The sequence below is a fragment of the Mesoplodon mirus genome (genome assembly GCF_964341445.2).
Source record: "Mesoplodon mirus genome assembly, chromosome: 15".
Lineage (NCBI taxonomy): Eukaryota > Metazoa > Chordata > Mammalia > Artiodactyla > Ziphiidae > Mesoplodon > Mesoplodon mirus.
The window spans coordinates 62,118,149-62,143,693 of NC_138991.1; the positions used below are offsets into that span (position 1 = coordinate 62,118,149).

General features: G+C 52.4%; 1 protein-coding gene across 4 annotated transcripts; it reads left to right on the forward strand.

Moving 5' to 3' along the window:
- Nucleotides 1–938: 938 nt before the first annotated feature.
- Nucleotides 939–25,324, forward strand: CDIP1 (cell death inducing p53 target 1). Of its 4 annotated transcripts, none has more exons than XM_082645495.1 (6): nucleotides 939–1,024; nucleotides 21,212–21,295; nucleotides 21,871–21,976; nucleotides 22,110–22,265; nucleotides 23,005–23,278; nucleotides 23,400–25,324. In XM_082645495.1, exons 3-6 carry the CDS (start codon nucleotides 21,892–21,894, stop codon nucleotides 23,509–23,511), a joined length of 627 nt encoding a protein of 208 aa, XP_082501621.1. In that variant the 5' UTR covers nucleotides 939–1,024; nucleotides 21,212–21,295; nucleotides 21,871–21,891; the 3' UTR covers nucleotides 23,512–25,324. The 4 variants fall into 4 exon arrangements, with proteins under 4 accessions (XP_082501621.1, XP_082501622.1, XP_082501619.1 ...); XM_082645493.1 differs by lacking the exon at nucleotides 939–1,024 and adding an exon at nucleotides 1,280–1,360; XM_082645496.1 differs by lacking the exon at nucleotides 21,212–21,295 and having other exon boundaries at nucleotides 945–1,024.
- The last annotated feature ends 221 nt before the right edge of the window (nucleotides 25,325–25,545 follow it).

Below are 25,545 nucleotides of genomic sequence, written 5' to 3' on the forward strand. Positions count from 1 at the left end.
GGGACACGGGTTCGAGCCCTGGTCTGGGAAGATCCCACATGCCACGGAGCAACTGGGCCCGTGAGCCACAATTACTGAGCCTGCGCGTCTGGAGCCTCTGCTCCGCAACAAGAGAGGCTGCGACAGTGAGAGTCCAGCGCACCGCGATGAAGAGTGGCCCCCGCTTCCTGCAACTAGAGAAAGCCCTCACACAAAAACGAAGAGCCGACACAGCCCAAAATAAATAAATAAAAATAAATAAAAACAACTTATTTAATATATATTATTGGTTCAGTAACATTGAACTCAAGGCCAAGGGCACCATAACTCACACAGGCACAGTTGATCTAACACAGGTACTTTCTGTGTAAGGCACATCACAGCTTTCTCATGCTCACTGAACACTGGACAGCTCTTCAACACCATGCTTGGGGGCCATTTTAAACAGCAAAACCAACCAAACGAACAAAACTGCGAAAAATATGGCACTAAAAATGCCCACTAACACTTGTTAACAGTACGAGAGCTGAAAGGAAAAGGCGGAGTGTTGTCTCATTTAAGCTCTGCTTGGAACCGCCACATCAGGCAACTAAAATCTTTCCACCTGGTCATGTCCACATGATGCCCAGCACCTAAAACCAATATTTATTTGTGGAATAAACGAACAAATGCGCCTGAAAGGAAGAAAGGTGCGCCTAGCTCTGGTGCGCCGGGGTCTGGCGGGCCGGGAGGAAGACCTAACAGGGCCTCCCTTGATTGCTCCCTCACCTGACAAAGACCCCACGCCCTGCCACGTGCCTCGCGTGGGCCGAAGGGCTCCCGCTCTCGTGAAGTCACCAGGGCTAGTCACGTGCCGCCTCGAGGCCCCGCCCCTGCACTGACCTCATGGCCCCTCCTTCGACCGCATGGTTCCACCCCTCGCTGTGACGCCACGGGCCTCGGCCCTGCTCCAAAGTCTACCCGCCTCCTTCTGACAGACGCGCGACTGCGAGCTGCGGAGGCGGCTGTTCCTGCTGCTGCGGCCGCCGCGGCTGCCGCGGCGACGGTGAGTCGCCTCGACCATTCTAGACGACTTCCCGCGGAGACCCCTGCGAGCAGGGCTGGGCACTCGCGGCCTGTGCGGGGAGGGGTACGACCTCGTACCGCGCAGCCCCCTCCCCGGCCCCGCCCGCGGCGCCCGCGCGGTGCACGCCGGGCACTGTGGTCCCGCTGGCCCGCGGAGCGCGTTTCGGGCACCAGAACGGACTACATCTCCCAGAGGCGTTTGGGCGAGTGGGGGGGGTGCGCGCAAAGCCCTGCGGGGCTGAGGGTCTTGTCCTCCGAGCGCTTGGACCCGGGCTGTCTCGGCGTTTGCTCGGCCTTGGGCTGCCGGCCTCTCGAGGTAAAGGGACCCCGGGGGCGGCGCAGCGGGCCGGTCGCCTCCTCCCAGGATGCTGATGCGATCCAGAGCGGCCTTGGGGTTTTGACGCTGTACCGTCGCTGGGTTGGCCGGCCACCCGCGGGGCTGCGGTGACAGCTTAGCCAGGCTTCGGCGGCCGGCGGGCTCGGTGCCCCGAGGGTTGCCGGCCCGCTCCTCGGGTCCCGCTATCACGCCTCCCACATCCTCTGCAGGGAAGGTTGGGGAAGTACCATCCCAGGTTTTCCGCACGGGCTGTTTCCTCAAGGAGGGGGGTCGGGAGGAGGGTCCCGGCGACAAAGAAGCCTCTGCTGAGCTCTGCTGTGGTGACCTTGGCAGGCCAGGCGGGCCCCGCGCGGCTCTCCCTCCCCCGCCCGCCCTGGTTTGCCTGCATCTGTAAATCTCTGCTCCCGCTCTCGACCGCACACGCCGGTGCCGGGGGTGGAGGCAGTGACCTGGCCTATCTTTGGGCCCAACCTCATGCCATCGAGGACTTTGGTGTAGCTGAACTCATGGCGTCATGCGAGCCCGGGTTTGGGCACTTGACTTATTAAAGGATATGCGTGTTTTTTCTTTCCTCTAAATGTTCCCAGGAGGCCTCTCAACAGGTGTCAGGTAAGGAACAAGAGGCTATAAGTCTCTCCAGTATGGGCCTAAGATCCTCTGCATCAGAGTCATCGGGGCCCTCGTTAAAAGGGCCGATTCCGGGGACCCACCCCCAGAGGTTAAGATGTAGCAGTTATGAGATGTGCCCCAGGACTTGACTTAATAAGTTCCACAGATAATTCTCGGGCTCATTTGGGGTTGAGAACCTTGGTCTTAGTGTGAGGAGGATGGACCTTGAGCATAGCGTTTATACCAGTTTCATGTGTGTCCTGTGGGCTGCTGGGCAGGGCAATGCCTAGCAAGTGTGACCTTGCTCCTCCGTGCTTGCTTTCTTCCCTCAGGGCTGATCTAAGAGTCTGGTGGGGAGAAGCACGCCAGCTCTGCCTTGCCCTCTGCCAAACGTTTAATTATGAAAAGTTTCAAACGTACAGGAAAGTTGAAGAAATTCTACAGTGAATGCCACCTAGAATGTCCAGCATTTTATTGTACTTTATCACAAATCTAACCATCCAGCAGTCCATCTGATTTTTTTGTTTTTATGTGTGTCAAAGTAAGTTGCAGATATCGGTCTATACCCCCCTATATAGTTAAACATGCATATTATTAAGTAGTCTTAGAATTCTTCTTGTTTTTTAACTGACTGCATATTTGAGAGTCATTCTCTCTGTCTCCCGTCCCTGAGGAGCTGAGGACTTTGGAGGTTTTTCTATAGGATGGGCCTCTGGAACCAAGAAAGAGCTTTACATGTGTGCTTGCAAAGATTTGAAAACAGCAGGCCATGGTTCTAGAATCACCCTAAGAGCAAAAACATGGACTGTGTGACATAGAATGATACTTCAGGGAACAGAATTGTTTTGAGTGGGAACTGATGGGATGTGTCCCGATGGCCAGGTCGCCCCACACATTGCGTTGGCAGGAACTGATGTAAGTCGTCAGCTCGCAAGCCATTCCTGCTCTTTACACTATAAGCTTTCCTGGTTTGAATCTGCTGGTTTGGTGTGTTTTCTAAAGCCCTAGAGCACAGGGCTCCGTAGCCCAGTGAACAAGCTCTGAGTCCCTTGGGCCCAGGTACTTTATTCCATAGCCACAGATACCAACCCTAACCCTCTTCAGTGGTCTGAAGGGGAGAGAAGAGACAGGTCCTGTGAAAATTCGTCTCCACTTTCAGAAACACCATTCAAATGCACGGATGTATTTGTACTCATATCGGACACAGTCAGGGAAGTGTGGCAGTTAAAGTCATGGCATCTTATATTGCATCTTATATTGATGTCTCTGCCCTTACGAGGAGGAAGGCAGTTGTGCCAGTGAGAGGGCAGCATGCAGTGGGAGCTCGGCCCTTAGTGGGGAGGAGAGAGGAGGAGAGCCAGGCTGGCAGTGGTGGCATGAGGCTTATTGTGCCCCACAAAGGGACTTGGAAATGGAGTGCACAGAATGGAAATGTGCCGGTTTCTAGGATCCCACAAAGGTCTTCGTTCTCTCTTCTCTGCATAGTCAGGTCTCTCCCAGACACATCTCCCCTGGAGGTGATAGAGGCTGCAGTGCAACTTAGTGCTGCAGGGGACAGGGGGCACCGGGCCTGGGACCTGTGGCAGGCAGAGCCTCTCGCCCTGAGAGGGCAGACCACGCTAGAGGCCTTTTTGTCACTTCCAAGCTGTGTGACAAGTCATTTGCCCTTCCAGACCCTCAATTGCTGCATCTGTGGTAGGTGAGGAGCAACACCCAGATGAAGGCCTGTCTCTGCTGGAAGCGCTGAGAGGATTAGGGGCCCCTAGTATTAGACTGAAGACAGCACGAAACCATGCAGTGCAGGGTAAGGAAGGCCACTGACGTTCTGATCTTTCTATGAAAGTGGTTGTGATGTGTTTTTGGTAATGTTTGATCATTTTTCCAGAAAACATTTCTCATCACCTTTTTGGTACTCCTGATCTGTGGGTGCTGTGAGCTCCTGTGTGGTCTGTCCACTGGGTGATCCAGACCAGTTCTTACCACAAGGAGGTGTCCAGTAAAAATTGTGAAGGTGCTGGATACATAATGTGTTCAATAAGTGTTGATTCAGTCTAAACTCAGATCTGTTTCAGTGTCTGTGTTTTTCCTTCAAGGAGAAACAGAGGCCAGGGAAGGTGGAAGTAGGTAGGGAATGGCGGAAGGGTCTCCCTGGTTGGGGCTTGAGGAGAGTTCTAACCTGTTATTACTTCAGGAAGACGTGAAAGGGTTGTCACAGTTCTAATTAACATTAAGAGCAATAGTCTTACAAGTTGGGGAAACAGCAGGGAATGAAGTTTTGTCTGCAGTGTGTGCCTTTTGTGTGTGCTTTGTTCCCACCGGACAGAGCTCTCACCTGTGTTTTGTCATTGCATGCAGGGTCAGCTCTGCAGATGCAGCTCAGGCACCTCTGAGTCTCACGGCTGAGGAAGCAGCCAGAATACCAAATGACTTGTCCAGGGTTGCCAAATAATGGCAGAGCCGAGCCCCAAACCCAGCTCTCCTGGGATAGCAGGGTTGAAGGGAAGTAGGGGCTCCCCCGGCCCCCTTGTGAAAACTGCTCCCTGGACTCGACTGGGACTCAAGAAAGGGTTTCTTTTCTTGTCTGGAGTTTTGGCACTCTCATCGGGAAGCCAGCACACTGCTTCTCGGCTCAGGCTGTGCTCTGGCCCAGTGGCTGTGGGTTAGGGACAGCATGGGAAGCCTTCCCTCACCGACCTGCCAGGACGGTGGCAGGGACTGAGCTGGGTCCCAGGAAAATGAGGGGGAGAGTCCCAGTGTTCTCCAGTGGGGTGACAAGAGTGAAGGACAGAGGATCCCCACCACAGGGAATTACAGGAGAGGCTCCATCTTCTGGAAAGAGGGTCTGGAGTCTGAAGGAATGGTCGGTGGAAAGGTTCTTTGGTGGGGGTGGGGTTTGGTTTGTTTGGGAAAGGGCGAGTTACAGTCTTGGGTGGCTGGAGTGTAGTGTGGTAGAGAGATCTGGAACACACGGCCAAGTCCAGACTTTTCCCCTTAAACCTTGACCAGTAAACCTTGACCTTGAACCTTGACCAGTAGATGAGCTCTGAGAGCTTTGTGAACCATGGCATTCACAAGGCTTGCTGACAGGTCAAGTTTTAAGGGGCAGAGACAATTCTGGAACATCTCTCAGACGTCCATCTTGGGGACAGGGGTACTGCTAACTGAAGCAGGGCCTGCGGGCTGGGGGACAGAGCTGCTGCCTGGGAGTATCAGCCAGGCTGTGTTATCATCCAACTGGTCAGCTGATATTTGATGTACTGCCTGGGGCTGTGGAGAGACTGTCCCCAAACACCACCCCTGCCCTCTGGGAGCTGCCGGTCTGCCTGGAGAGGCTGGGCCTTTGACCACAGTTCTTTCCCGCTTGCTCCTAGTGACTCTTGCTCCAGTCCTGGAACCCCTGCCCACCTCCTTGCGGGGCCTACCTAGGGCCCACCTGGTCCCTGAAGCCTTCCCAGGGCCCCCACCCACAGACCGCCCCCTCTCTCACCTGGAGCACCTACTGTCACATATTCTCATTTGGGTTTTGCTGGGTATCTTTTGCAAAATTTTTTCAAGTGTGAGCTGGCTTTCCAGCTGGATCTGCAGCTCCCTGAGGGCAGGGACCAGGGAGGTGAGTGGCCTCTATAGAGGGCCTATAAAATGTTGGCTGAATTAAAGAGTCAGGAATCTTAAGTCTTTTCAAACAGGTAGTCACTTGAAACAAAGAATAAGCAAACAAACTTGGGTAGTGATGGCTCTGCTGAATAAAATTGGCTAATCCCAGAGCTAGGGGAATTCTATGTTGCTCACGTGACCACTTCTCAGCTCTGGCACTCGGGGCAGGCCTTGGTTTCTGTCCCCATGGAGGCAAGCTCAGGCGAGCTTGGGTCACCTGTCTACCTGCTTTGCCTGGGGAGTATGGGGGCCACACCGGGGCCCATTTCTCTGCGGTCCCAGTCACACTGGCCAAAAAGAACCTGTGCCCGCCAGAGGTGGGGGCCAAGCACTGTAGGGTTCAGGACTCTCGGGGACCCACGTTAGTGCCCAGGCACAGCACGGGAAGCCCTCCATCTCACTCCTGCCCCGACTCTGCCCAGCCGCCTGCCTAGCCACGGGCGTGTGGACATGCTCCAGGCCTCTGCACGGAACTTCACTTCCCCAGGACCTTTCCCCAGCTGTGTACATGGCTTGTGGCTCTCGCCTCACCTCTGTCCTGTCTTTGCTTGAAGGTTCCCGCTCAGAGGAGCCCTCGCTTCCCTGCTCCTCTGTCCTCCACGGTGCGCCTCACTGGCTGACATACAATGTGTTTTACCAGTTTCTGTGTTTTACAGCCCCTCCCCCGCTGGATTGTGACATGAAATCTGTAGTTTCCCCCATCTTCAGGGCCTAGATGCGTGCTGGCTGTTTGTGTGTTGAATGAAATCATGTATGTGTCTGCCCTTCAGCTGTCCCATCTCTCTACTGGCTGGTAAAGCCTTGAGGTGTAGGGCCCGTGGTCTGTGTGTGCTCCATCCTCCCTGGAGCGGGGAACATAGATATGCATAGAGTTGAATTCCCTAGTGAACGTGCAGTGGTCAGGGCTGCAGTCAGCCGGCAGGGCAGAGGCCTCAGGTCCTGGTGCCCTGTGGAGGCCTTGGGTGGCACCAGGGGAGGCATGCAGGAGCCCTCATTCGGTTCCAGGAGAAAGGGAGGGACTGGTCAGCTCACTTCACTTGTTTCTCTTTTTGTCCTGGGTGCAGTGAAATCCATGTACGCTCACACGATGGAATTCCACTACGTGAAGCACTTTGTTGGGTGTTCAAGATTCTGCTTAGGCAAAATTTTGAGAAACATTTTGGAAAATGTGTGAGATGAGAGATGGGGCTGAGCCAGCTGCAGTGGGAAGGAGCACTGGTTTGAGACTCGACTCTTGTCTGAGCAGCTGGGCCAGGCTCCCCGTCAGGGAGCAGCCGGAGGGCAGGCGCGGCCGTCTTGCCCACTGTTATCTGCAGCACCGCGCTCAAGCCTGCCTTCATGGGTGCTTAGTAATGTCTGAAGACCAAACATATGTCAGCTGAGACCTTGGACTTGGTGATCCCTAGAGACACTTGTGGCCTGAAAGGTGGCCTCTAGATGTATGAAACATAGAGAAATACGCACATGGCCGAAAATAAGGCAACCCCAGATACAGCGTGAGCTCTTATTTCCTCAAAGAGAAGATCCAAAATAATTCTGTCCCAAATGGCACAAGCCAGCTCTTTGGGTCAGATGTCCATTTAGAGTGATATGAATTTAGTTCAACTTCCATATACTGTTTCATGGAGTGTAATTTCACATGCTGATTAGATGTGTTCCCCACTCAGGTTTCCCAGGGCACTTTTCCGGCTCTTCCCCTTCACCTTTGTGGACATTGTGTCCTTGTCCTGGACGCTAGCCCCTCTGGATTGTCAGTGCCAGTCATGTGAGCGCCTCTTGCTACACGTAGGGGCGTTGCCACTGGAGAGTATCCCTGTACTGTTAGTGTGTTCTTGGGTTTTCCGTCAGTTCTGTACGCAGCTTCTTACCGTGTGCCCTTTCACAGGGTGTTTACGGCACATCTAAGCATTGCAATTGTGAGGCCCTACCCCAGGAATAATTACTGGTCTGCTAGGTGTCTGCTGGCTTTGGGCTTCTTTCTTTTCACTGATTCCATCCAGGTGACCTCTAGAAGCGTGCCATGCTGGACTGACTGCAGCTGCTGTTCTTCACCCAGCAGTGCTTAGTGTAAAAGAATTGAGAGACTGCCTGCAACAGGAGGGACTTAAATGATGCAGAGGCCCTCCCTCCTTGTGCTCATGGAAAATGAGCAGTACCTACGGGACTCGGAGTTCATGAGGGCAGAAAGGCAAAGCCATTCCCTTGGGAGCATAGAGGTTCCCCCACCCCCAGTGGAATGGGGGGACCTGGGCAAGGCCCAGCTGCAGGCTGAGTTCCTCTCCTGGGCCAGCAAGGCCAGCAGGCCTTTGTGTCCAAAATAAGACTCTTATAGCTGGATGGGGACCTTGTAGTAGCCACGTGGCTTGGCTGCACTTAAGGCCCTAGAGCTTTTTCCTGGATCAGGATGGTGTATCTTGATCTCAGATAACCAGTTAAAGTAGAGTCAACCCAAAGACTGTCCATTTGTGTCAGCTCGTGTAGGTGGTGTAGTGGTGAGCACAGCTGCCTTCCATTTTGTGTCAGCTCAACAAAGGCACAGTTAAGGACTTTTTCTTTTCAGGGTTCCACTTTCATTGCCTAAGTGATGGTTCTTTAGATTCATTGCATTTCTAAAATTAGTCAGCCTTCTGGTTACCAAGCCCTGCCTGTCCAGCAGGTGCAGATGACTTGTTTATCCACTCGTGGTTGCAGCTGCATCTGTTTTCTGCCCTTTGCTCCTCATCCCCCTCCTGTCTGTACTTCCTTCTTCTGTGTCAGCGGTAGAACATGCAGAATCCAAGCCCCTGAGCGTGGTCCTGCCTGGGAGGCGGCTCAGAGGGCAGGAGGAGTCCTGTGCCCCCAGCACCAGCTCCAGCTAGTGACCTCGGTCAAGCCCTCAGTCAGTCTCAGTTCTGTCATGTGTCTATTGGGATTTTCTCACCTGCCTCCTCTGCCAGGTGACTTCCTGCTGGCTCTCCAGGCAGGGTCTCTGAGGCTAGAACTACCTTAGATGGCCTTTATGTCCCAGCTCCACAGGTCTAGACCTTCAGTTTTACTGGAGCACTGGGAAGTGACTTGGTACAGAGAACTGACTTGTGTTACCAAATTCCTACAAAACTGAAGCAAAGCCCACTCCAAGTCATGAGAGGGGAACAGCCCATTCCTTGGGTTTGCTCCTTGGAGCATTTCTTTCCCTACAGACAGAACTAGATTATGGTCAGAGACACCTTTTCTGGACTGAGGAGGAATACACATAAATATAACACACTTACAGTGAGCATTTTGAGGAAGGAACCAACCAAAGGAGCTGCCCACCCTGTAAAAACTAGAAACTACACAGAAATAAAAAGTTTCTATATGTGTGTGTGTGTGTGTGTGTGTGTGTGTAAGTAAACAAATCATCCAAAATCTCACTATCCAGAAAAAACCACCCTTAACATTTGGTGTGTAATCTACATGTAAATACACACGTCTCTCTGAGAAGGGATCGCACTGTACATGCTACGTGGTGCTCTATCAAGTCCATCTTCCTATGTCAGTAAAGGTAGATCCACATCATTTTGAGGGAGTGAATATAGTTACATCGTATAGGTTAACCACCTGGGTAACTAGTCCCTTTGGTTGAACATCAAGACGTTGATATATAGAAACATTTTTACATGTGAACCTTTGCTCATGTGTTCATTTATTTCTAGGACAAATGCCTCGAAATGGAATTAATGTGTTAAAAAGAATGTACAGGAGTGAGATTGTCCTCCAGAAAAGTTGCATGAACCCACTCTGCTGTGGCCCAGGTGCCCTTGCCTCTGTCACGGGGAGTCAGAGTGGTTTGCCACGGCCCTGACCAGAATTCAGCATGATGTAAATTGTGCATTTATGATTGTCATCATCATCACAGTTCCTAGAAGTCTTACTACTTTTTAGCTTAGAACCATTCTTTGAGTCCTATCTGCCTTTTGATTTTGCTTCTGATTAAGAGCAACCAATGTATTCTCTTTTCTGTTTTATTGTATACTTCCTTTTCCCACACTCTGCTTGCATTTCCATAAATACAACTATTTGTATTTATGCAAACCATGATTTGTGTTTATTGAACACTATGTGACAGGCTCTGAGCTGCGTGCTCTTCATCCATGACCTCATTTATGCCTCATCACAACTCGGTGGGTCAAGGACGGCTGCTGCCATTTCACAGATGAGAAAACTGAGACTCTGGAACATTAGGTGGCCAGATGGGTGGGACCTAGTGCCTGGGTATCAGCAGGTGAGGAGTCTGCCCTTCCTGCTTGGCCTGTGACATCAGTGCTCAAGCCTCCCCGGGGAAGGGCATAGGCTGTGGTATTTGGGGCCATCGGCTTAGGCTGATGTATCAGCTCTGTTGAGCCATGATACTCATCAGGGAGAAGAGTGTAGGGCTGGGTGGGAGGAGAGCAGACAGATGGGAGAACCAGATCTACTTTCTGGTCTTTTCCATGTCTTTAGCTTGTTTTGAAGTGTTTAGAATTCCCAAGGCATCAGATACACCCAGGTTCAAGCGTTAAATGGTTTGCAGCCACCAGTGATGCTATCTGAGGGAGGGATTGTCTCTCTTGTCCTGCCTGCATCTTTAAGGACAAGGGAAAAGGGGCTGAGTTCAGGATTTCCAGTCCCTCCAGGGCTGAACTTGGCAGCCTAGGGGCCTGCTCGGCAAGGCAGTGTGAGCTAGAGGAAGCCAAGGCATGGGGAAGTCCTAATGGGAGCTTTTCAATGATGGACCACTTGTGTACATACCTTCAGGCCCAAGGAGCACTATTTCTTTTTAATGGTACTTGTTTTCCTTCCTTGTTAATAACTAACTGGAAATTTACCAATCACAAGTAGATTCTGGCTACCTTGGATTTGAGAATTACTGGAAAACTAGCTTTTCTATTTCTCTTTGATATTGAGGTCTGGCTGCATTTACTAGGAAACTCACAGTAACCCCAGCGAAAACAAGTTAGTTTGTTTCTCTCTCACTACAAGATCGGTGAGAGAAGTGGTCCATTCAGTGCTGGAATGGTATCTCCATGGTCATCCAGGGCCTGGGCACCTTCAGTTGTCCTTAGCACAGCTTCCATTCCCAAGGTCACCTCGTGGTCAAGCACGGCCGCTAGGGCTGTCACATCCATCTTCCTGGCAGCAGGCAGGAGGGCCTGAGGACATGGGCTCCATCTCCCAGCCGAGGTGGCTCCCTTTTAGCACCTTCCAACAAGAACATATGTCACTCTACTGTGACTTATTGGCCAGAACTTAGCCACATGGTCACATGACTGTAAGAAGGGCTGAGAACATCTTAGCAAAGATACTGCTGCCCTGAATAAAAATGGAGTTCTGTGGTCCAGGTGGGGAAACCGAGGCGTGGAGAGATTATATAGGGTCATACAATCCATCGGTGGCGCTCTTCAAATTTTACTGCCGGTCTAGAAAGGAAGTCAGTGTCTTTGTTCCTGAAGGCTGAGTTGAGGGGGTGGTGCGTGGGGTGGGGGGTGGCTGCTCAGAGGAGAAGGGCCGGGGTGCTGCTGTGGGCTGTGTGGCCTGAGGTCCTTATCCTGCCTACTGGCCCAGGTCCTCTGTGGGGATCTGAGGTCTGTGCGCTGCAGGGCAGCCCCTGCGCCTCGTACCTCTGAAACAGTCCTGAGGCTCAATGGCTCCAGGCTGCTGTCTGGCCACCCACAGCAGGCGCAGCCTCCTTCCTGAGGCCTTGTGACTCACTGTCCTGCCACTGTCCCGTCCTCTCCTTTGCCTGCTAGTCTCATTGACCCCACCTCCTCCCCCCGGCTTACTTGGAGAGTTGCTCCCTGACCCCCGGAACGGGTCTGATCTTTCGGTACTTTCACAGTGTACTTCCCTGTACACCACTGGTTTCACTGTGTACTTAGGTTTGGTGTTTCTGGTGTGTATTTGACTCCTGTCTCCCCCACTCAGTCGTGAGCTTCTGGAAGGCAGGGACCGAGCCGCTCACTCCCTGACATTTCCCAGCCTGTGCCCAGCGCAAAGTAGGTGCTACACAATGATCAGCACCAACAGACGGTTGGTTATTCCCAGAGGAAGTGCCGTCCCCCTCCGAGGGCCTCTGTTAAGTGGCCACCAAACAGACTGTCCTTAAGCCCACCTCTGGCAACTTGGGAGAACAGGACGGTATGTGGCGTCGCCCAGGGAGTCAGTGGCCATCCCTGGTGAATAAGCCCCCAGCCGTAGGGACACCTCACGCTGCCTGGTCCTTCATGGTCCACGCAGCCTCTACAGTGGGCAGGCGGGGTGTGGACAATGTGGGCCAGGCCCCCTTGCTCAGGAGAGGCTGAGTGTGCTCCCCTTCCCCCATTCTCTGGGTGGGCCCAGGGGACCCCCCCAAGGCGCTTGGCTTTCACCCCCGGCCTCCACCCTTCACAGAGCAGTGGGCGCCTCCTTGGTTCAGCAGATGCGAGGCTGTGGGCAAGGCGGAAAGCTGCCTTTCAGTTTCCCCGGCAAAGCCCAAAGCCCCTCTGGCCAGACGCCTGGAACCTGCCTCCTGGGGACAGAGGAGCCCCTCTGAGGCCAGCTGGCATCCTGGTGCCATGGCTGCCGGAGGGTGGGGGGTGAGTTCCTCTGGCAGGAGGCAGTGGGCAGGCCAGCCCGGCTGTGGGAAACTTGGCCCTGCAGCTGCTGCCACTAGGGTCTTGGGTGGATGCCAGGGTCTGGGCAGAGTGCCCTTCCTGGGGCACTGTAGCCCATGGAGCTCCAGGGCAGTCGCCTGGAAGGAGCGGTGGCCCTTTAGGATGATTGCTAGTATCTCTTCCTTTCCAGAAGTTGTCTTAGGGGCTCACAGAGCAGTTGGCCGCCACTTGGCCGTGCCGCAGTGACCTCTTCTGGGCTGAGCCGCTCAGGCTGGGCTTGATTACGAATACCCCGGGATCCTGGGGGAATGCACACCAGGATCCCTGCTCCTGTGGGAGCAGAAGCTGCCAAGCAGAGGCGTCAGTACCTGTTTTGTTTTCCTTCCCGTTGGAAGTTGTTCACAATAATTGACCACAATAGCAGGTGCCATTTATTCAGTGTTCTTGTGTTCTCGGCCTCAAGCTACTGCTCTGGGTGTTTTGCTTACACTGTTTATTATAAAACTTGCTCCAACCCTGAGAGGTAGGCATGATTATCCCCATTTACAAACCAAGAAACTGAGGCTCAGTGAGGTCACACAGCTGGAAAGTGGTGGAGCTGAGTCTGAATTAGTCTGATGCCTCCTTAAAGCCTTGCACGTTGCAGCAAGCATGTCCCTGGGGTGGGGCCTCGGTGAGACAAACAGCCAGCTCAGAGACTCACCGGCGCAGTCCACTCTCGGTCCTGGGACTCTCGGTCCCTCTGGCCCTGACCCTGCTCTGCCTGCAGGTACCCTCTTACCGGCTTGGGGGTTCCTCTAGCCCGGCAGCTCTCGAAAGGTGACGTGCAGCCTCCTGGAGGCTTCCTGAGACCTTCCAGGGGCTGAAGGTCAGAGCTATGTTTATAAGGACGCCAAGACGTTGTTGGTTACATTTGCCTTTTTCACCGTGTTGGCATTAGCATTGGCGGTGCAACAGCAGCAGGACGCAGCTCTGCTCAAGGCGTGGCACCAGCTGTGCCAGTCGTTGTTGTGGTTGTGTTCACGCCAGTTTCATTTAAGAAGCAGCAGTAAAAATTACTGAGTTTATTATCTGGACCCTTGAGTACACATTTTTTTAATGTTTTGTGTGACGAAAGGACGCACGTGAAGCATGCTGGAGACCTCAAGGGGAAGCACGTGTGCAGCTGTTTGAGCTGTGAGCTGAACTAGCGTTTTCATGGAGCTCCGTATTTATTTAAAACAACTGACACACAGACTATGGTTATTCAGACTTGGGGATTCAGCAGACATTTTCTTGAAAATGAACAAAGTGAGCCTGCTAATTCAAGGAAAACAACGGACCTTTTGTTTTTGTATAAGTTGCCGATGATAAATTTGTTACTGTTGCCAATGATAAAATTTGAGCTTTCAAGTGAAAATGTCAGGATTTTGGAAAACTTGTATCTGCCGTGAGCTTGACAGCTTCCCAGCAGTTAAAGACTCTTCTGATGGGATTGGTGGTGATACTAACAATGTGATTTTTTTGAGGGAGGCCTATCTTATGATGAGATGTGTTAACACTGCTAGATCTACATAATCAGGGCTCATAATCGTGGACCATTATTTTCCAAATGACCCATGCATGCTGTTATAAAACGGGGCATGTGTAAAAGATCCATTCCAAATACAAGGTAGCCCAATGATTTTCAATGTAATAGGAAAAATTTGTTGTTAAAGATTCAGATTCCATATTGCAACTAACCTTTAAGAGGCTACTACCACCTGTCAGGTTTGGGTGTAGTGTTGAAGAATATCCACAATTAGCTGAGAAGACTACTCAGATACCTTTCCCTTTTCCAGCTACTTACTGTGGGGGGCTGGATTTTCTCATACTTTAACCAAAACATCACAACAGATTGGATGGAGAAGAAGATACGAGCATCCAGCTGCCTTCTCTTAAGCCAGACTTTTTTATTTTATTGAAGTATAGTTGATTTACAGTGTCGTGTTAATTTCTGCCATACAACAGATTCAGTTATACATATACATTCTTTTTCATATTCTTTTCTGTTATGGTTTATGACAGGATATGGAATATAGTTCCCCATGCCATACAGCAGGACCTTGTTGTTGATCCATCCTTTATATAATAGTTTGCATCTGCTAATCCCAAACTCTCAGTCCTTCCCTCCCCACCCCCACCCCCACCCCGCTTGGCAACCACAAGTGTTCTCTATGTCTATGAGTCTGTGTTTCATAGGTAAGTTCATTTGTGTCATATTTTAGGTTCCACATATAATTGATATCATATAGTGTTTGTCTTTCTATTTGACTTAGTATGATAATCTCTAGGTCCCTCCACGTTGCTGCAAATGTCATTATTTCATTCTTTTTTCTTTTTAAATTTTATTTATTTTTGGCTGCATTGGGACTTCGTTGCTGTGCACGGGCTTTCTCTAGTTGTGGCGAGTAGGGGCTACTCTTCATTGTGGTGCACGGGCTTCTCGTTGTGGTGGCTTCTCTTCTTGCGGAGCACAGGCTTTAGGTGTGCAGGCTTCAGTAGTGTGGCACGTGGGCTCAGTAGTTGTGGCTTGCAGGCTCTAGAGCGCAGGCTCAGTAGTTGTGGCACACGGGCTTAGTTGCTCCGTGGCATGTGTGATCTTCCCGGACCAGGGCTCAAACCTGTGTCCCCTGCATTGGCAGGCGGGTTCTTAACCAATGCGCCACCAGGGAAGTCCCTCATTCTTTTTTATGGCTGAGTAATATTCCATTGTGTATATGTACCACATCTTCTTTATCCATTCATCTGCTGATGGACATTTAGGTTGTTTCCATGTCTTGGCTGTTGTGAATGGTGCTATGAACATAGGCGTGCATGTATTGTTTTGAATTATAGTTTTGTCCGGATATATACCTAGGAATGGGATTGCTGGATCATATGGCAGCTCTATTTTTTGTTTTTTGAGGAACCTCCGTATTATTTTCCATAGTGGCTGCACCAATTACATTCCCACCAGCAGTGTAGGAGGGCTCCCTTTTCTCCACACCCTCTCCAGCATTTGTTATTTGTAGACTTATTAACAATAAGCCAGACTTTTAAAGGGTTTGCAAAAATGTAAAACAATGTCCACCTTCTTATTAAATTTGTTTTAGAAAGTAGTTCTTTTAAAATTTTATTTATGTTAACATGTAATGAGTTAATCTTTTTAATGAATAAATACTTGTAGCAATTCCTTATTTTTTATTTCTAGTAAGGTAAGTATTGATATATATAACTCACACAAACAATCTTTTTGGAGCCCTCAATAATTGAGTGTAAAGGGGTTCTGAGACCAAAAAGTTTGAGAACCGCTGCTCTAGCAGACCCTGGGGGGAAACTGATGTCAGAAAGTCTCCTTCTGGGTGTGTCCTCTCCCTTCATCTCTGTCTCGTCCCCCACATCTGTCCTCAGTCCTCCAGGAACCTGCACTCATGTACAGATGCGTCTCAGCTCCAAACTGCCCTCCCTTCCCTCCCAGTCCTCCTCCAGAAGGCAGTGTGGATGTGTTTCCTCATCAGAGACTGTCTGAGGTGGGGGGACCGGGGGCAGGGTTGGCACCCCATGGTGGTGTGCCGGACAGCTTAGACTGACTGCAGAATGGAGTTTGCAGCAGCGGCTGAGCCAGTGAGGGGCGTATCCTGCTGGCCCGGGCCCAGGCCCTCCCAGCTCCCCCGGGGAGCCACCTGGGCCACCACAGGCTGCTGCCAGTTGGCCGGGCTCTGGCCCTGGATCAACAGCAGCGCTCTCCACAGGGCACAGTGAGTAGCTGGGAGCAGAGCAGAACGCCAGAGCCGTTTCCCAGGGCCGGGAGGTCTTGTGCTTTTAACTCCACTAGGGGACGTGGGGAGACCTGGCTTTGCAGAAAGTGCCCAGCCCTGTGTCCTACCCCAGAGGCCCCAGTGCCTGCTGCTCTGGGGAAGGTGAGATGAGATTGCAGCAGGGAGTGGGTCCAAAGACAGACAGACAGACGTGGAGACAGGCTTCATCTCACTTTAGGGTGACCGGAATAATTCCCTCCTACAAAGGAGCACAGGGGGTGCTACACTGTGTTGGTTGTGGGGGAAGATGTGGCTTTTAAGTGGCCCCATTCCATCCCCTGGTGGAACAGGGTGCAGGCCCTCCCTCTCCTCTCTCCCATGTAGGGGATGATGGTCCCAGAGTTTCTGGACACCCCGTTATCTCTTGGTCCGTCCTCCGCTCCTGAGGAAGCTGTGGGCTCACGGCGCGGATCCGAGTCCCAACAGCGCCTTCTCAGCTTGCCAGCCACGCGCTCCACGCTGCCTCCCTGCCCTGGCCATAGTCAGGACATTCCTTTCAGGCTAGGCCTCAACCTGAAAATGCAGTGGAGGGGACACTGATCTCCTTTGTCAGTTCCGTCTTCGGGGCCCTGTTACAGGTGCCCTAGGAATCCAGCCTCGGCCCTGCACACATTTCCAGCTCCTGCTTAGTTCCAGCCCAGACTTCAGCTTTTCGAAAGTGCTCCGTCTCCCAAGGCCGGTGGCTTCTGAAGTAGGAGTCGTCACGCCTGGGGCAGTGGCACTTCACTTTCATCCAGGGTGAAGTGGAAATTCCCCAGCATCCCCAAAACTGCCTGAAATCAGGTAAGCAGGAATTTAAGGCTCCTTAAAGAGGAAATCCATGAAGCCTATGGCAGGGTAGAGTCAGCTCCCAGGTCCTGGGCACCCTGCTCTGCACCTTACACCCACGTGCTGCTGGGGTCAGCGCCTTGGCTGGCCAGCTGCTGAGCGGTCAGCTGGATCTCTAGCTCTCTTCTCAGAGAATCTGTATTTTATCAGTACTATGACTGGGTAATACCTCTGCATCCACCAAGTCCAGAGGGCATAAAGGGGTGTGCTGTGTAACGTCCTCTGGACCCCCCGGGAGCTCCTGTTGGGTTTATGATAGAGTCGTGACGGCTTTCAGACAACTCTGTTTCTTCACAGTCTGTAGCCACAATATCTAAACAGGAGGCTGAGAGGCCTGTCTCGGGGTTCAGGGGCTGCACGTTGGCTTCATCGAGCTCCCAGGACCATGGGCCTCCCTCTCCTCTGTTGGGAACTTGCGGCCCTTCCTGAGCCTCTTTTAACGGACGCTCCAGCACCTGCCCAACAGTGAAGTTGCCGGGGCTGTGATATCAGATTCCACGCTTGCACTTGTAGCTTAACTTGAGCAGTGTGCGTTTTTATTGGAAAACTCTTCTGCTTTTGGACATGTGCCTTTTTTTATTATTATTGCATTCTTGAGGTTTCTGATTACACCTTGGACAATGCAGTTTTGTGGGAGCACACACATTTGATTGTATATTGGGAGGCACTAGGGGAACTGGGGTTTGAATTCCTGAAATCTTTGTGAGCCGTTTTTCAGAAACCTCTCTTTCGTATTGGAGGGGCCTGCCCCCCAGTCTCTGCCACAGTTCAGGAAGGCAGCTGCATCGTGGGTGTGGGTGTGGAGGGGAGGGGAGGAGACAGAACAGCTGGGCCGTGGTGTAGTCAGGGCCTGGAGTGGAATGAGTGTCCTGCAGCAGTGCCTGCTCTAGGTTCTGCTGGACACCAGGGGAGGCCTCTGCCCTGTGTGCAGGGCTTATGCCATCATTATGATGGTGGGATTCCAGAGTGAATTCTTGCGCTCTAGGAGATGACGGAATTAGATCCAGAGATTTTGGTGACAAGGCAGGCCACACCTGCATCCTCAGAAGTGTGTGTGTGTGCCTGCTCCCCAGACATGGAGGGGCTAGTTCCTCCCTCTTAAACCCAAAGGTGCTCAAGCACCTTGCCAAGCACAGTGCAGCTCTTCCCGGCCCGCTTAGCAACCCAGGACCCGCCAGTTTCCTGGTGAGCCACCCCCAGAGGCATCCCTGATGGGTGGAGCATGGCAGTTTGCAGCAGGTGCCAGCCCGGGTTCTAACAGACTCAGCATATTAGAGTTTTCTGCAGACCCGAGTCAAGCCCCTTAAGGAAAGCTGCCTTTTTCTCCCATCGGGGTGGCTGTGGCCACTGACAGTGGCCTGGGCAAGGGCCCTCAGGCCCAGCATGCACAGCCAGTGCCCCTGGACAGGGACCTTCTGTGACGTCCTCCAGAGGCTCTGCTGTTTACTGTTCTTGACCCTGTGCTACGAGGAGTCACCTGCAGGTGGGGGTGGAAGAGTCACGCCAGGGTCCTAGGCTTGGCTCAGCCTCTAATAAGCCATGGGACCTCAGACAGGTCCTGTCTTTCCTTGGTCTCCATGTCTTCAAAGGATAATTATAAGCAGCAACTCACAAGAGCTGGCATATAATTGATAAGCACTTGGGAAGATGTCCTCCCTCTTAGTGATCAAAGTAGTAAACATAACCAAGTGTCATCTTAACATTACAAATCATAGGGGCTTCCCTGGTGGCACAGTGGTTGAGAGTCCGCCTGCCAATGCAGGGGACACGGGTTCGTGCCCCGGTCCGGGAGGATCCCACATGCCGCGAAGCGGCTGGGCCCGTGAGCCATGGCCACTGAGCCTGCATGTCCAGAGCCTGTGCTCAGCAACGGGAGAGGCCACAACAGTGAGAGGCCCGCATACCGCAAAAACAAAACAAAAACAAAAACATTACAAATCATAATAACAGTAGTATTCAGAGTTTGCACTGTAAATCAGCATCATCCTTCACAAAAGGCATAAAATGTCCATACCTTTTGACCTAATAGTCTCATTTCTGACAGGTTTAACCCAAGGAAATAATCCAAGAAAGGGAAAGAGCATTAGCCAAAGGTGTTCCAGTTTTTTATGAAAGTAATAAGGGGCATTCTAAATGCTTTAATAGGGATTGGTCATGTAAACAGTGATGGGCCCACTTTTGGAAATATTAAAATCTATGGTCATGGAGTCTTGCAAGATGGAGGAAATATATGTGACACAAGGTTAAAAGGATTTAAAACTTTGTCACAATGGCAACTATATAAAAATATAGGTGCCTATACATACAGACTGGCAGGGACATGCAGAGACTGGCTGCATTAGGGTGATAAGGTTGGGCAATTTTGTTTTCTTTCAGTTTAATAGGTTTTATTGACATACAAAAATCCACATACCATACGATTTCCCCATTTAAAGTGTGCAATTCAGGGACTTCCCTGGCGGTCCAATGGTTAAGACTCCGTGCTTCCAATGCAGGGGGCACAGGTTCAATCCCTGGTCAGGGAGCTAAGATTACGCATGCTGCAGGGCATGGCCAAAAAATTAAAATATTTTAAATAATTGTGTACAATTCAGTGGTTTTTAGTATATTCACAGAATTGTGCAACCATCATTACAGTCAGTTTTACAACATTTTCATCATCCCTAAAGGAACTCTGTAATTGCTGTACTATGGCCAGCCCCCCAAACCCCTGGAAACCACGAATCTGCTTTCTGCCCCTATGGATTTACCTGTTCCATACATTTCATATACGGAATCATATAATATGGGGTCCTTTGTGTCTGGCTTCTTTCACTGAGCATAATGTTTTCAAGGGTCATCCAGGTTGTAGCTGTGTCAGTACTTCATCTCTTTTCATGGCTGAATAATATTCCACTGTATGGATACGTGTGTGTGTGTGTGTGTGTGTGTGTCTCTCCAGTTTGTTTATCCATTTATCAGTTGATGGACACTTGAGTTGTTTACACTTTTTAGCTATTATGAATAATTCTGCTATGAACATTCTTGTACAAGTTTTTGTATGGACATGAGTTTTCAATTCTTTTGGGTATATACCTAGGAGCAGAATTGCTGGGTCATGTGGTAACTCTATTTTAACCTTTTGAAGAACTGCCAGACTGTTTTCCAGAGCGGCTACACCAGCAATATTGGGGGTTCCAGTTTCTCTACACGATACTTGTTATTGTCCTTTTCATTTTAGCCATCCTGGTGGGTAGGAAATAGTACCTTGTAGTTTTGATTTGCATTTTCCTTTTGGCTAACAGTGTTCAGGTTCTTTTCATGTGCTTATTGGGCATTTGTTTATCTTTGGAGAAATGTATGTTCAGATCCTTTTGCCCATTTAAAAAAACTGGGTTATCTTTTTTGTTAATGAATTAGGAGAGTTCTTTATATATTCTAAATGGTACAGGTCCCTGATAAGATACATTACTTGTAAAAATTTTCCTCCACTGTGTGGGTTGTCTTCCCACTTTCTTGGTGGTATCCTTAGAAGCACAAGTTTTAAATTTTGATGAAATTGATTGTATCTTTTTTCACTTTTGTTGCTTAGACTCAGTTCCTCTGGCCCTGCCACTGATTTGTTAAATTTAATATTTAAACTTCGTGACTCCAGGCTCCCTCTCCCCTGGCAGGATTGTTTGGGGCCCTCCATCCCCACATCATTCTGAATTTAACACTGATGGGCTCTAGGAGGGAGCTACACTAGGAGACTTGCTTTCACTGTATATATTTTTTATACTGTTTAGGTTTTTTTTCTAGTTTATATTATATCAGTTTAAAAAAATGAGTCTCACTTTAAAATGCTGCTAATTTTTAGCCTTTTATGCTGCTGAATAGAGTGAAGGAAGTATCTTACGAAAGGACACAGAATGCAGACTCAGGGGCGGGAGGATGGCCTGCTTCCCCTGCTTCTCCCCCAGTACCCGGCAGCAGGTGCTCAGTGGACCTTGTGAAGGAAATGACCAACGCTACCTCCTTCCTTCTCACCCCATCCACTCCCCGACCAAAACAGCGCTGCTGCTGTGGGGAGACGCCCTTGGTTCTGATTCCTTCCCACAGGGCACGTGGACATGGGGGCGCTGCTCTGGGCCTGGTGGGGAGTGGACAGAGGACTGGCCATGGCCCTGAGAGCAGCCGTGGGGAAGGGAAGGGGGGCTGAGGAGTGGGTAGGGACACAGGATGGCGCTGAGCTGGGCAGCGGGGGAGACACCAGATATACAGTGCCAAGGGAGTATGGCTGCGTGGGGCCAGGTACCCAGGGCAGCCCTGCCCCACTGCTGAGGGCGCTACCTGTTCTCCCCCTGAAACAGCTCCCCAGAACCCTGTGTGTCTGCCCAGGCCGGCAGTAGAAGGAGCCTCACCTGCCTGTCTCCTCTGAGTACCTGGGATTGGAGGTAAAAACTCCCTCAGACCCCCTCCCACAAGCAGGCCACAGTGCCCTGGCGTGGAGGCCAGCCTGGTGCTCCCTAAGTTGGAGGGGAGGAGAGGACCAGTGACCAGACTGCCCTGTGAGAAGCCCTAGATTAGGTTCCCGAGCTGCTGGGTTCTGTCCCCTTCCCAGGGCCACCCCACTCTGGCTTTCACAAAGGAAGTGTGGGTGACCCCTGAAGCTGGTAGTTTCTGGAGGTTGGAGGATGGTGGCTCTGGGCTGGGTTACCTCAGCAATGGTGGGGCGTCTCCAGGGCCTACAGGGAGCCCAGTCTGCTCTCTCGAAGGAATTGGTCCCAGCCCATCACAAGCATGGAGATTTATGGGGAGGGGAGTGAAAGGTGACCTGAGCCCCGGGGCAGGGGACACCTTCAGGAGGAGCCACAGGAGGCCCTGTGTGCTTGGGCTCAGCAGGGGCGGCTCTGAGGATGACCACACACCTCGCGCTGCAGCCCCTCACCACAGACCAGTGCCTGACTGGCGGTGGGGGGCTGGGGGTGGCGGGCTGGGAGCATACTTTGCATCTCTGTTTGTCCTCCAGGGTCCAGGAGCAGCAGCAAAGATGTCGAATGAGCCGCCCCCTCCTTACCCTGGGGGCCCCACAGCCCCCCTTCTGGAGGAGAAAAGTGGAGCTCCACCCACCCCAGGTAGGGTTCAGCGCTTTGATTGTTGTCTCCTGCCCTTTCCAGCTGCTAGGAGCTGGTGCCTGGAGCAGCCCTCCGCCAATGGCTGGAGCCCTCTGAGCTTCCTCTCCCTGCCTCTGTGTCACTCTCTGTCCAGGCCGCACCTCCCCAGCTGTGATGCAGCCCCCACCGGGCATGTCACTGCCCCCTGCAGACATTGGCCCCCCACCCTATGAGCCGCCGGGTCACCCAATGCCCCAGCCTGGCTTCATCCCTCCACATGTGAATGCAGACAGCACCTATATGCCTCCAGGTAAGCTGGAAAGGAATCCACTTAGCCCAGCACCCAGCATGTCACCTGGGTTGCCAGCCAGCCTTTGCTGCGAGTGGGTAGCCTATCTGTGTGGGTGTTTAAGGGCAAGGGGCCAATCGTGGGTCTGGACGGTGGACATGGGAAGGTGCCCTAGAACACGGTACAGGTTCTGTGGGCCAGAGGTGTCCCGGGCCCTGCCAGGGGAGGGCTGGCTCCTGGAGGTGCTGCCAGGAACCTGAGTCCATGGTGGAGGCCTGGGATCCTGCTCACCCAGCAGCTCTTTAGAGAGACTACACAGGCTGGAGAAGGGCCCTGGTCAGGTGGGCTGGCCCCTGGCACCACACTGAAGACCTGATGCTGGTGGGGAGGAGAGGCTGGTGAGAGACAAGGCTCTCCCTCCTGTGGTCAAGGTCCTTGAGCACAGCTCTGTCCCCTGTGTGTCAGAGGCAAGGGAGCCAACGCATCAAGCTAAGACCGAGGAGAGGAGCGGTTAGACCTTGTTCCCAGCTCTCTGCCCTATCTGGCTGGGCCAAGTAGCTTCTCTGTCTTGGCCCCCATGGGACAGGGAGCAGGAAAGGCTGGGAGAATGTGGATGGTTACTTTGGCCCAGGGCCTGGTCCCCAAGGCTTCACCCTATGTCCTTGGGTGCTGGGGGCCTCAGGGATTTGTGCTCACCTCTCACATGGGGCAGGTGGCAAGGCAGTGATCTGTCTTTGCTCCATCTTCCGTGTCATTCCAGGTTTCTACCCTCCTCCAGGCCCCCATCCACCCATGGGCTACTACCCACCAGGGCCCTACCCGCCAGGGCCTTACCCTGGCCCTGGGGGCCATACGGCCACGGTCCTGGTCCCTTCAGGGGCTGCCACCACAGTGACAGTGCTGCAGGGAGAGATCTTTGAGGGTGCGCCCGTGCAGACGGTGTGTCCCCACTGCCAGCAGGCCATCACCACCAAGATCTCCTACGAGATTGGCCTGATGAACTTCGTGCTGGGCTTCTTCTGCTGCTTCATGGGGTAAGTGGTATAGCGCTTGCTGGGTGGGGAGGCTGAGCCCACCCACCACCACGCTGGAGTAGGCCCCGGCCCTCGGCGCCTTTTCTTCAGGCCTCCCTGTCTCTTCCCGTCTCCGATTCAGGTGTGACCTGGGCTGCTGCTTGATCCCTTGCCTCATCAACGACTTCAAGGATGTGACGCACACGTGCCCCAGCTGCAAAGCCTACATCTACACGTACAAGCGCCTCTGCTAACGGAGCCGGGACTGGACTCCCCACTGTCAGTCTGGCCCCCTGTGCTTTGCTCCCCGCGCTCAGTGGCTCACTTCCCTGCTCCCACTTGGGGGTGGAAGCTGTTCCACCAGTCCGTCCCCTGGAAGTCTTGTCCTCTTCGCCTTGCCCTTTCCTGAGCATCTGACTCTTGGCAAAAATTCTGTTGGATTTTAGGCCAAGGGTCAACAAGTGGCAGGGGGATGGCACTGAGCTTGTGTGCTGCTGGTTTGCTTGGTGTTTGTGATCAGAAAGATAAGTGGGAAATGATCTCACATGGTCTCCCTGCTGGGGTCTCTTCCTCCATTTCTGAGCCAGGTACAGGTTCAGTCCTGGGTCTTCCTGGGACCAAAAGCAGCCAGAGCAGTGGTTGGTTCCCTAGACCTGGGGCCTGCAGTGGGGCCTAGCCTGTAGCCACAGTCATGTCTGATCTGCTGGGCTGAGAGTGGGGGATGGACCCAGGCAGGCCTGAGTTTGTTTTTGGAGTGCTAGAGGCAGGTATGATGATCAGAAGGAATGACTCTGGCCCTCAGAACTCAGGAACTCTTAACAGTGCCCAGAAGCCACCTGGTGTAATGTGGACATTGGCACACCTGCAGGCCATGGGGTAAGAGATTGGGCCCTAGCTTGCCAAGAAGGGACTCTCCTCTGGCCCCTGCCCAGCTCCCTTTCCAGCCACACCTCTGTGAACCCTGGTCTTTGCTAGGGCCAGAAGAAATGCCCAGGAGCCTAGCCCATCTGTGTATACCATGTCCTTGCTGCATGTGGGGACAACCTCTGTGGGGTGTGTCCCAGCTGGGACTAGAGGTGACAGAGAGGAGGGGCCTCCTTGCAGGCACACTCAGATCTGCGGTGCACTCTCCATGGATCCTCTTCCCAGTAAGCGCTGCGCCCTTTGCCCTGGCTGGCTTGCTGTCACCTGTCACTGTGCTCGCTCCGACAGCGGGCACTGCAGCAGAAGCAGCTGCAGCACTGGACGGGGGACAGGCTGGGGACGAGAAAGGAGCAGCCACAAGTGGCACAAGTGCCCTGGTGGACACTAGCCCTGACCTGGGCGTGAGCCCACACTGTCTATTTCCTGAATGGTTTGTCTGTGAACTTGCTCACGTGGACCACTGTATCCTGCTGCCGCCCCCTCCTGGTCTCGCACTGCCACTGCATGGCCTCCTGTCACTGTGAATCGTGGCCGGTCTCAGTTTATAGTTTCTCATTAAATTGGCCCTTTCACTCCCCTGCCCGAGGCCTCTGCTCTCTTGCCTGGCTTCCTTCTTTTGCGAGGGAAAGAGGGTGGGGGGTTGAGTCCTCGGGGTGTCGGTGCTTATGCCAAATCGACTATCCAGGGACGACACTGCTATCTCAGTCCCTAATTAAACCCGCCAGAGCCCAGTGTGGATGAGCCCTAGGATTCCAGCTGTGACTGCGCCAGGAAGTTGGCTTCATGGCTCTGTCAGACCGCCTTACTGATAGCATGTAACTCGCCTCCACACCACGCATCCACCCACAGGGTCTGCAAGCTGGAGACCCCCAGCTAGAGCTCAGGGTCATCCCACCCTGCAGGGAGGTACCCTCACTCCCTTAAGCAAGACAGAGCCACTGGGGTTCAGGCTACTGGGGGTAGGCAGGCAGCTGGGCCCGCAGGTTCTGGCCGGCTCTGCCCCTGCCCCTCATCTGACTTGTGAAGGCAAGTGGGCTCGGTCAGTTATTGAAAAAAGTGTCCCCACCATTGAACCCTTTTCTGAGTAAAACTTTCACAGATCCTCAATATATAAAACCGGTAATAAATTCCTATTAAAATGAACATTTCTATTGCTCTTTTATCTTAGTTATTAAAAAAAATTTCAAAAAGTAGGAAAACTCCAAAGCACTCTGAGAATTAGAAAACCACGGGACCACATGGACTTTAAGGGTCTCTGTGAGATGGTCACAGTGACTCTGCCCTGGAGAGGTGCACTGCTGGAACGTGACCAGCAGTATTGGGAGCCCATGAGGGGCTGCCAGGGGCCATCGAGAAGGATGACA